The sequence below is a fragment of the Ammodytes marinus genome, assembly GCF_949987685.1.
Source record: "Ammodytes marinus genome assembly, chromosome: 18".
NCBI lineage: Eukaryota > Metazoa > Chordata > Actinopteri > Uranoscopiformes > Ammodytidae > Ammodytes > Ammodytes marinus.
This window is the reverse complement of record NC_137222.1, coordinates 16,380,813-16,392,825: the sequence shown is the minus strand read 5'-3', so window position 1 is coordinate 16,392,825 and position 12,013 is coordinate 16,380,813. Positions and strand designations below refer to the sequence as shown.

At 41.1% G+C, this 12,013-nt stretch overlaps 1 protein-coding gene across 1 annotated transcript in view; it reads left to right on the top strand.

Moving 5' to 3' along the window:
* The window catches only part of grin3a (glutamate receptor, ionotropic, N-methyl-D-aspartate 3A), a gene marked incomplete at both ends in the record, with an annotated part of 44,109 nt that extends 32,742 nt beyond the window's left edge, over positions 1–11,367 (top strand). The window contains 3 exons of the mRNA XM_080046794.1: positions 1,630–1,791; positions 2,367–2,437; positions 10,845–11,367. Of these exons, the coding sequence (XP_079902920.1) occupies positions 1,630–1,791; positions 2,367–2,437; positions 10,845–11,367 (756 nt within the window). The remainder of the gene's footprint in view (positions 1–1,629; positions 1,792–2,366; positions 2,438–10,844) is intronic.
* Positions 11,368–12,013: the final 646 nt, after the last annotated feature.

The window sequence follows — 12,013 nt, the reverse complement described above, 5'->3', positions numbered from 1 at the left end:
TCAATGAGTGAAGTGAACCAAAGGAAGGTTAAGAAAAAAAAAACATGGAAGTGGATGTGTGCATTATGTGTTATGAGTGTTACCTTCAGTGAAAAAAAGACAGAAAGTGTATCTGTTGCCAAAAAGTGGTAGAATATGCTGAAATGTGCTGATACAAGGAACGGCCAGAACTGTGAGGAATCTTGGAGGGGGTTGATATATACGAAATAATTTACACTGCTTCTTTTATGCACTGGAGTTAGTTAGGTATTAAATTAGATCACTGCCATTTATCCTTAGCAAGATTGTCTTGCCGCTAAAGGATAACACCACTGAATATATCTCCCTGTGTCAATTAATTCCCACAAAGTTTCAAATCTCCTTTCCAGCCGTCAGATGCGACTACTGTCTGTGCGGCCAACATTTCATTGCAGCCGGCTCGCCAAGTCACAACACAGCAATGAGGAATTTAATCCATCATGTATTTATTTTTTTCCAACGTGACTCTATATTGCGGTCATTGCAGCCGTGTCACAAGCTGTTCCATACTCGGCAGTAAAAAGATTCATAGGAGAATGGGCTACTGCTGTAACAAGTGCTCAATTAGGAAAAGTGCGCTGTCACAGGAGTAGAGTTTACACTTGCAGACTCATGATACCTCTCTTTCTCTAAAGTGACACGTTTAGAATAGAGTTAAGTGATACAGTAATTTAAGATGGCGGGGGGAAAATGTATAGTCTCTTTTCAGTTTCATAACTCATAGTGAGACTATCTGAGGATTTTCTCTGGAGCAGAATCTCTAGAGAATAAAAACAAAACAGTAAAAAAAAAAGTCACATTGATATGAAATGAAACCTGTGCTGTATTTTTCCAGGGAAGTAACAGAGTGGAAGGTGACATCTGATTTCCAATTTCTCATTGAAAAATACAAGGCTGAATTGAGAACTGTATGCAGGCATTGCAGTTTACACTTGCCGACTTTCTAATCCTGTTAAATCCCCGTTTTGGTGACACTATTATCACTTTTTCCACTGCTTTGTGGTGTAACTTCTGGTAGGAGTTCAAAGCAGACCTCAGCAATAGTCTCCTCACGCTCATTTTCTTTGGAGTAGGAAGCTTTTACAGCTGCAGTGGCAGTGATTGTGGTGTTGTAAAGTCAAGCTATGAGAGGAGAAAAAAAATACATGATGCATTTTGATTGTCGGTGCGGCGTTTTGACGAAGCGAGCTGTTTTTAATGGCACTTTGAAAACAAGCGGGAAGCCAATCACTCCCGGGAGGTCGGCCAAAAGTCCTGTAATAGAGACGGTGGACATTTTGACTGTGGTGAATCCATCAATGAAAACACGCAGTTCAAGGGTACTTATATCACAAAAAAAGAACTGAGTTGAATTACACTGGTATACTCCTGAAAGGGAGAGCTGGAGAAATATGTCTTACAACCTAAAGCGACTGCCATGCCTACTACTGAAAAGTGCTTAGATAAGATAAGGAAGCCCAAACAAAATGGAGGTTTATTATTGTTCTCAATCATAAGTTTTTTTTTTTGCAGATTGCAGTGTGAAGTGGCAAGATGAAATCACTGTACTTTTCCATTACGGGCATTCTACTTTTTGTCACCCCTGTCCTTTCTTCCCTTGTCTGTCTCCAGACACTGCAGATGGGCATAAAGCATTTCTCTGGACTGTTTGTGATGCTCTGTGTGGGCGTGGCCTTATCTCTGCTGACCACACTAGGAGAACACATCGTATACAAGCTGGTGATCCCGAGGGTCAAGGAGCCACGCTACAAATACTGGCTGCACACCAGCCAGGTATGGAGCTTGCACACAAATACACGCACATACAACACAGTCCTGCAACGTTTCAATCATGATTTAGCAATAAAATATGATTGCCGGTTTAAGTTTTCTGATTATTTAAAGGTGCTCCAAGGAACTTTCAGTTTGTTTTCATTCTTGGGCCTCCTTTGGACAAAAGTGCAAGTATTTTTACTATGCAAGCTGTAGTTCCTGGGTGAGCATACCCATGACAAACACATTAAGAAAAAACGATATAAATTAGTCGTTTGCTGTTACATGTAATTTATGATCATCAGAGGAGACATTAGACTGTTTCAGAAATGTTTTAAAGTTCCTTGTAGCACATTTAAATTAGTAAAAAGAAAATCTGTTACAGAATGTATAAAGAAGTATTTGTTCCAAAGTGTTCTTACTTTTGAAGTCCATTTGTATTTAGACGGTGAAACATGAATTTTTGTTGTTGCTGTTTTCCCTCTCTTTCTCACACAGCCTTTCAAGTTCACCAGAAGAATAACCATATATAGAGAAAGAGACCAAGCCATACTCAGTTAGCATTTGACAGCTAATTTGTTGCTTTTTTCCCCCAGAGATTACACCGAGCCCTCAACTCAGTCTTCAATGATGACAAACTATCGACCGTCGCCAAGCCTGAAAAGAGGTACTGTCCTTGTTATCGAAGGCTGGGCCCAATACAGTGTCAGTTCAATCACATAAATCAAGGGGACATGTACAGCACTATAATGTATTCATGCTTAAAGTAATGAGTTTTTTTTATTTAAGAAAACTCCATCCCTGTGTGATTGAACTTAAAATAAACCAAGCCTGTTGTGTTGTAATTATTTAGGACCACATTAAGTGCATGTTGTTTTGACTGGGGACTCAGGCTCATTATAACTATTGTCATGCAAGGACACATCAGAAGCGGGCTTGCTACTGACTTTAAAAAATATGTAGCAACATTTTGGTCAGAATTACCCGATAAATGGAGATTAATGGGTCCCTCCATCCATTGCCATTAGGCGAATAATGCTTCATCAAGATACACAGTTTGATGTGCTAATGTCTCCACTGCAGAGGAAACAAGATGACCTAACCTAACATAAGAACTAGTTAAACCTTATACAGGTCCTTCTCAAAAAATTAGAATATTGTGATAAAGTTCAATATTTTCTGTAATGTACTGATAAACATTAGGCAAGGCAAGGCAAGGCAAGGCAAGTTTATTTATATAGCACAATTCAGACACAAGGCCACTCAAAGTGCTTTACAGGGGCAAGATTAGAATACATAAAACACATTATAAAACATTTAAAAGCGAATAAAAGAAGCAAATAAAATAAAAATTGCAGACTTAGACTTTCATATATTTTAGATTCATTACACACAACTGAAGTAGTTCAAGCCTTTTATTGTTTTAATATTGATGATTTTGGCAAAAAAGTAAAGAAAAACCAAAAATCCCTATCTCAAAAAATGTGCATATTTTATCCGACCAATAAAAGAAAAGTGTTTTTAATACAAAAAAGTCAACCTTCAAATAATTATGTTCAGTTATGCACTCAATACTTGGTCGGGAATCCTTTCGCAGAAATGACTGCTTCAATGCGGCGTGGCATGGAGGCAATCAGCCTGTGGCACTGCTGAGGTGTTATGGAGGCCCAGGATGCTTCGATAGCGGCCTTAAGCTCATCCACAGTGTTGGGTCTGGTGTCTCTCAACTTCCTCTTCACAATATCCCACAGATTCTCTATGGGGTTCAGGTCAGGAGAGTTGGCAGGCCAATTGAGCACAGTAATACCATGGTCAGTAAACCATTTACCAGTGGTTTTGGCACTGTGATCAGGTGCCAGGTCTTGTTGAAAAATGAAATCTTCATCTCCATAAAGCTTTTCAGCAGATGGAAGCATGAAGTGCTCCAAAATCTCCTGATAGCTAGCTGCATTGACCCTGCCTTTGATAAAACACAGTGGACCAACACCAGCAGCTGACATGGCACCCCAGACCATCACTGACTGTGGGTACTTGACACTGGACTTCAGGCATTTTGGCATTTCCTTCTCCCCAGTCTTCCTCCAGACTCTGGCACCTTGATTTCCGAATGACATGCAAAATTTGCTTTCATCCGAAAAAAGTACTTTGGACCACTGAGCAACAGTCCAGTGCTGCTTCTCTGTAGCCCAGGTCAGGCGCTTCTGCCGCTGTTTCTGGTTCAAAAGTGGCTTGACCTGGGGAATGCGGCACCTGTAGCCCATTTCCTGCACACGCCTGTGCACGGTGGCTCTGGATGTTTCTACTCCAGACTCAGTCCACTGCTTCCGCAGGTCACCCAAGGTCTAGAATCGGCCCTTCTCCACAATCCTCCTCAGGGTCCGGTCACCTCTTCTGGTTGTGCAGCGTTTTCTGCCACACTTTTTCCTTCCCACAGACTTCCCACTGAGGTGCCTTGATACATCACTCTGGGAACAGCCTATTCGCTCAGAAATTTCTTTCTGTGTCTTACCCTCTTGCTTGAGGGTGGCAATGATGGCCTTCTGGACAGCAGTCAGGTCGGCAGGCTTACCCATGATTGCGGTTTTGAGTAATGAACCAGGCTGGGAGTTTTTAAAAGCCTCAGGAATCTTTTGCAGGTGTTTAGAGTTAATTAGTTGATTCAGATGATTAGGTTAAGAGCTTGTTTAGAGTACCTTTTCATGATATGCAAATTTTTTGAGATGGGAATTTGGGGTTTTCATGAGCTGTATGCCAAAATCATCAGTATTAAAACAACAAAAGACCTGAAATATTTCAGTTGGTGTGCAATGAATCTAAAATATATGAAAGTTCAATTATTATCATTATATTATGGAAAATAATCAACTTTATCACACTATGCTAATTTTTTGAGAAGGACCTGTACATGCCCACTCATTATGTATTTAGTTTAGTTTAGTTGTTATACTCAAAGCACCATCTTCCAAATACTTTATTGTAAAGGTCACCTTATATACACATCTCAGTGTTCCATAGTCTTTCAACATTTATATGGGTCTCTGGTGTGATTAGAAACCCTCTCTCTTTTTCTCAGTCTCTACCTTTCTGAAAGAACCCCAGTTAGATGTATCTCCCCTTACTGAAGTCATAAGGATATGTACCTTACCCTGAGGTTCAGGCCGATCAGAGCAGACCGGGCTTTTCAGATTGCGGGGCTTAACAAGAGACGTTCTAAAATGGAACGTTTCAGACGGGGCGTAAACGAGGATTTTGAGCAATGGCATGCTGAGAAATATAAAGGGTGTTTTGGACGCAACACCATTAAAAATGTTGTTTGTAGAAACCCAAATTACAATTTTGAACCTGACAATGAGTATATTGTGACCTTTTAAATCTTGAAATACCAAAAAAGTCATCACAAACAGCACACAATAAAGGAAAGCAGTTTAGAATTAAGAACATCTGCCATGATGAACTTGGTGGCAACACTTGAACATCACACATCACAAGGCTATACGCTTTAACCTCCCTTTGCACCAAAAAAAAAGCACGTTATCATTTCCAGCAGAGAGTCAATTTTTCAAACTCAAACAGCCCATTGGCCAAATTATCAGGCTGTGGTTACAAGTGACAGCAATTAACATGGAAGGGCAGTTATTAAGGGACCCATTTTCTTAATGGGAAACTAAATACATCGGTCAGTCTGCTGGAAGCTTATTATCAGTAAGTGGAATTGGAAAAAATAATCTTTTGCAGTCGTTTGCAGAGTATTGTTTGGCACAGTGGGTGACGGAGACGGAAGATTTAGTAAATCATGATGAGAGCCTCTTTTTGGACCGTTTCACTGTCTTATTAAATGCTGTGCAGTCCAGATTAGTTACATAACCCTTCAGCAACGCACTGTGATCCGTAGTGTCACCCCCTTTTATTCACATTTGGTCCCTGCTCACACTGCCGTGTTAATACTCACATTGGAGCTTCCTCTTCGCTATCCGATAAGCATATCTGATGAAAGGTAGGCATAAGTGGTATAAAAGTATTACTGTATCTTTTTTAAAGCTTCCAAGGGGAGATCAAAACAAACCCTTAAGCTTCCACCGAGCCAAATTAATTCAATTTTATCTCACCCTGCTTGATAAACTCGGCCTGTACTCTATTTCACATCCATCCCTTACTTTGCACGGTTCACGCCGAGGGGACGCTCAGGTGAAGCACTCAAAAGTGGGGATTAAATACACGTAATAATTACGGAGCCAAGGCCATGTGAGGGATGCCTGTGGTAATGGGGATAGATTACCCTACTCCTGCATAATTATGCCCATTCGGTCAGGCTCTTCTGCATCCTGCCCGCACGCTGTCTTATGAGTCAGAAATTATTAGCGTCGTATTGTCAGTGTCCTGCAGAGAAACGTCTGTTTTGCCAAGCAGATTCTGAAATACAAATGATCCCTCCATTCACGAGAATGAGATTTACCGTACACCAAACACCTTTCATGTCTCTGTGTGCTACCGCTGCCATACATCTTCATGAAAATAACTATACACACTAGTATTTCATCGGCACAAAATGAGCAAGGCATTATGTAACCAAATGGTGCATATGGGGTAAAAATTCAATTGGCTTGAAAACGACTACCCAGGATGGAAGCATGACATATTTCATTTCCTAACAGTGCTAACAGTGATGTAGAAAAAGCCCCAAAGGTGTCGGTAAAGTGTCCGTCCGTGAGAATTACGAGCAGGGTGTGGGATACCCTGAAACACTCCGTCCAATTAATATCTCTTGATTTATTATCGAGCGCAGTGCTAAGGTCATGTAGCTTGTAAAAAGACAGACATCCACGTTAGAACAATATCAAGGCGATTACAATGCAGCAGCTATACTGTTCTTGATGAAGGAAATGATATCATATATGGGATAGGACCATGGCCCCCACTGTTTATACTTATAGACTGTATACTTATAATGACCAAACTCACAACTTAAAGGTGGAGTCAGCGATTCTGGAGAACGTTTGTTCACAAATCTCTTTTTGTCAAATCTCCTTACGATTTGCTACCTGAGCATAGAGTGTGTACGCTAAAAAAAACTCTGCTGTTACACAGACAAGGCTCTGTAAACTGGTATGTAAACAAAGGGGGCCCACCGTAGCTAGCAACATGCCCATTTACAGAGCCTAGGATGTGCACTCGGGCATCCACAGGTAGTGGATCGTGGGGAGGTATTCACTGATTTTGACCAAAAGCGATTGGCAATTAGTGTTCTTTTCATTTTGGTCAATGTTTTGCACACCACTCCATCTGTTTTTTAAACATACAATATAACACTTTCAATAAATCATAAAAACTTTTAGGAAACTAGCATTTTCCAGCAACCAGAAAAACTCTGCAATGTCAAAATAATGGGTGCAGGTATTGTTTTTCAGTCCTGCTGTGTAATACTTGCGTAGAAGCACACCATCACCAATGCTCTAGAGGAGTGTAATCACAACACATAAGAGCTACTGTGTACAGGTCTCATACAAGAAGACCAACTTTGACATTAACTTTTAGCCCTCTCCACAGGATGGGCAGCTGTAAAGAGCTCCACCTCCCGGAGCTTTCTAGTGATTCAATATCTTGCTCAAGGACACTTCAGCAGGGAGCATATCTTTCTGTTGCACCTGCTAACCTGCACAGTGAAGGACAGCCACCCATATTCACTGTGCTACAAGCTGTGTCTATGTCTTGTTGTGTGCCCGCTGGTAGAGGCATCTGTAACGACAGATGGGTTGGGACATAGTGGTCAGTGGTAGAATATACCTTTCTAATTCCATTTTGTTAAGGACGTCTCATAGAGAACTGCTGCAGGTACAAACCAGCTGACAGAAGTGAAGAAAAGTATCTGTGATTATAGGAAGTCGTGAAAAGAAACAGCCTTGGACTCTGTATTTGGTGCTTGGGTTTAATAACTCTGGGACGGCAAGGACATTTATCTAAATTCCACCGCATGAGGAGAAAAAATTTATATTTATGAAAGGGTAACTGTTGAGAACTTGAAAACAGTTAGAAATGGTATGTGAATATGGCCTCTCTAAAGAAAAGGAGTAAAGGTACCTCGCCCTAAGGAGTTGTGAAAACTAAATCTCTGTGTATAATGGAGAAAACACAGGCTGACTTGCAGTTGTGTATTTTCTAGGCTACTGGTCCCTGAAATAAAACAGAATGTTAAACAAAATAGGTATTTTTGCTTTGGGGGTTAGAAATTGAGATGCTATCTGATGTCAGCGTGAAGTTCTTTGTTCTTTGTTCAGTAGAAAAATGCCTTTTTTGGGGGGCGGGGGGAATCACCATCTAGGAAAATAATTATGATGTGAAGGACATCCTAACATTGCAGGAAAAAAAGGATTTATATGCCAGCATGCTTTTCCGTCTGCGATACACACATTTGCCGGTTCCCTTTCTGTCCTTGATATCATTATCTCTTGTGGGATTCTCTAACAAGCAAAGAGAGAAAAAAGTTAGTGTTTATATATTTCCCCGTGTCATGCTGTGAGCTCCGTTTCATCGCGCCCGACCTTCATGTCATGAAAGTTGGGCATGAAAGAGAGAAAAACACACACGGAAATGAAGTTAGAGGCAGGATGGAAAAAGTTATGTGGAAAGACTAGTGACTAATAAAGAGAATCGTCTCTATATTAGCGTTGCACTTTTTAGAGCAGATACAGAGTGCTTACAAATTAATTTGTTGTTGTTTTTTAAAGAGAGGGAGAGAGATAATTCCTCAGTAACAGCAAAAACAATGCAAAATAAATATTTAAAGAAATTGTTTCAGCCTGGATGTATAACACCTATGGACCTGTTGTCATATAGCAACGTTAGTCAGAGAAACATCCTTCCTATTAAGTGTGGCACACTTACACTACTCTGTAATACTGTGGTGAAATTCTTAAGACTCAAGGCTTTAGAGATCTGATAATGTTAACCACATTGCAAAAGATCCTCTGTTTCGTTGCAGCAATGATGTAAGCACAGCCAGGTGCCGTCTTTTCAAAGGGCACATATATATATATATTATTTTAAGATGAGGTTCTTTTTATGTTCTTATATTCTGATGGCACTTTTGATGTCAGGAGTATCTCATTAAATGTGTCATGTCACTTTTTTTTTATCACGGGCGAAAACACCTTTGGTTCTGAGGGTTCTTCTTCAGTTAGGCTTCAAATCATTTGATAGGTATCTTTCTCCTTTAATGGAATCATGGTCGCTGATCAGATGTGGTCTGATAGATGTGAAAAGTTTCCATTTGAGTGAGTATACTCAATTTTGTTCTTTTTAAAGTCTCTGGCAAGTCAGAGTTATCCTATAAATGAGTGCAGGAAACATTTAAGTTGACAGAGTACAAATATATATTATATTGTATTTGAGCTACTTGGTTGTAGTCTTATTTTCAGTGTCATTTCAGGAGATGTATTTATTTGAAGCAGCAGGTTTCTATTCAAGCGTTTCTTTATGATTATTTTTATATCTTGTACCGCTACTACTACAATATTGTTTGATATCTAAAAATGCAGCTTTTCTTGTTTTGTTTGCTTAAATAACTGAACTAAACACGAATTTGAACCATACTAAAAGGGCACAAGGGCTAGACTTTATTATGGTTTGGTGAGGCATGAAAGCAAGGACAGTTGCTGGTAAACCCAAGATGACACCAGCCTTTTGTAATATCCAATCATGTATTGCAGATGCAACTTTTTGTCAGCCTTCTCCCTTTCGTGTGCTGATGCTGGGTACAAGGTTCACCAAGGGAAACTATGGCTGGACCTTTTTCTTTAAACTTTGTGGTTCTTTAAAGCTCTGATTAAATAGCTACGGGTTTATATCTTTGTTCCTGGGGGTTTGTGGTGATTCCACGGTACTTGAACCATGATTATGTAACATAAAGTAGTTGATGAGAAGGCAGGGGGAATGCTGTAAAATGTACAATGATTGAGGATCACTGCTCCTCCACCACTCCCTGGAGCAGCACAAAGAGAAATATATGTAAGGAAATAATATGTGTAGCCTTTGATAGAACATTACAATGGGGATTGTGTGTCGAAACTGACATCTCACACCTCCAACCCACGTTTCTAGCTAGTGCTCATTAGCTTCATGATAAAGGTAGAACTCCCGGGTACAGGTGGTTGGGATCAGTGCTGGTGCTGGAGGAAATTAATTGGCCATGATTGTGATGTGGTCCAGTCAGCCCTGACCGTCAAGGGTTTCTTTGTATCGTCATGTTGGGGAGGGCTACTCTGTGAGGACACAGAATCTTTCAGCTCCGTGAGAGTCGTTAGTGTGGCACTGATTGGCTGATTGAGCCCAGGTGTGAGGAGTCTATATGCCCTGGGACCCCCAGTGTGCTGTGCTGCTCATTGTCTAGCCTTCTGAGAGTGTGAGAGTGTTCTCTTGGTTAAGTGTTTCCAAAAAAAACTGTTTAGTTCTTTGTGTGTTTTCAGCTGCTTGGCAGCAGTGGTTTAGTTGGTCGTTTTAGTGTGATATATAGGCCAACCATTGAGGTAATGTCCTCGGAAATTTATCTACCAATTTCGTTTTACTTACTACCTGAAAATAGAGCTGATGAGACAAATAGCCCTGCATTAACGCAGCGTCACTTGACACATAGTTGCAAATACATCTGACTTCTCCAAACCAGATGCAAGTACAGTAATCACAGCATTCTTTTTATAGAACGGATGCCTAAACTAAATAGCGAACGCACAGTAGAGTCTCGCAGCTCAACTAAACTTCATTACCCACAAACCCATTTGGAAAAAGAAATGAACCTGCCAATAATGAGATGTAACTTAATAATCACAATTGTGTTCTGAAATCAAATAGAGATGCAGCTAACCCGGCAACTCTACTAATGTTATGTTGGATGGATAATTAACGGTATGATGGATATATCATCTTGTTCATAAGCATGGGCCTAACATAACCTATTGTCAAATCATCCTATAAATAATTGATCAGTTATTTAGCCTTTTCATAAAAAACATATTGAAGAATCCTGTCTACAGCCTTGATTGCCACCTCACATTTCTCCATGTATCTCCCTATCACATCTCCAGGTGCAATGAGGGGAACAACCAGTGGAATCCCACAGAGCCTTCTCTCTGCAACAGACGTACCATCCTTCCTGAGATGCAGAATGACATGGAATACCAATCCTCCCAGGACCTTCCCCCTCCGCCTCCCCCCTCTCCCCACTCTTCTCTTCCCCTCCTGGAGAAACACCTGTCCATAGTGACCAACTCTAACGGTCGCTCTGCCCTGTTGGGACTGGGGCCAGGTCAGGGGTGCTCCGGACAGGGAAAAACATTGGGACATTGTCGGGCTCTTGGTGTAGGGGACTGTGGCCCCGGGCTGGGAGTGCAGCATGGCCGCAATCCGCTGGTTCAGGAACTGTCCGAACTGGAGGGTCAGATCCTCGTGATCAAGCAGCAGCTGCAGACTGCCATGAGGAGGAAGAGGGAGCTAGAACAGTCCCATTTAGAAAACCAGCAAGCCAACCAGACTGCTCCCAGTCATCCCTATGCCATACAGTCCCACCAGCAGACTAACCAACACACAAACACACTCCCGGAGTTCTGAAGCTTTTTCAACCCTTTTTTTTCTATTTCTTTAATTCTTTACTGGGAATAACCCCCGATAGATGAACCCATCTGGTTTGCTCAAGGGAGGTCCCTCTTTCTGCCCAGAGAAACCTGGGAAGGCATGGGACAAGTTTCCCGAAACCTTGCTGTTGGGTTCTGGAATAAAAGGATCCTTGTCTGAGTTGTGTGAGGAGTTTGGAACCTTCACACATCTTTTGAGGCTGAAATGCAGTGATCAGATCCTGCTATGATGCTCCTTCACTTAGACAGGAGGCGATGGACAACAGTGAACAAGGGACCCTGAATCAAAGCTGTTCTTACTAGCTTGTTGCTGTCACTGAAGACCTGTGCAAACCTTACTCTTTTTAACTTTCCTTCCATTATTTTCCCCATTTACTTCCATTCCTACACTTATGTAGTCCATCCTTTTGTCCCTCTCATCCCTTTCCACCTAAGCCATACCTCTTCAAGGATACAGATTTGCTTGCCATGGTGATAAGCTTGATCATAGACATGATGACTCTTTGGTATTTAAGCTTAATGGGCCTAAATCACCTGAGTCTTATGGTGGGGGACTCATAGAGAGTGAAAATGACCTGAATTTGAACCCGGTTACTTATGTCTTTATGTCCTGGTGTCACACT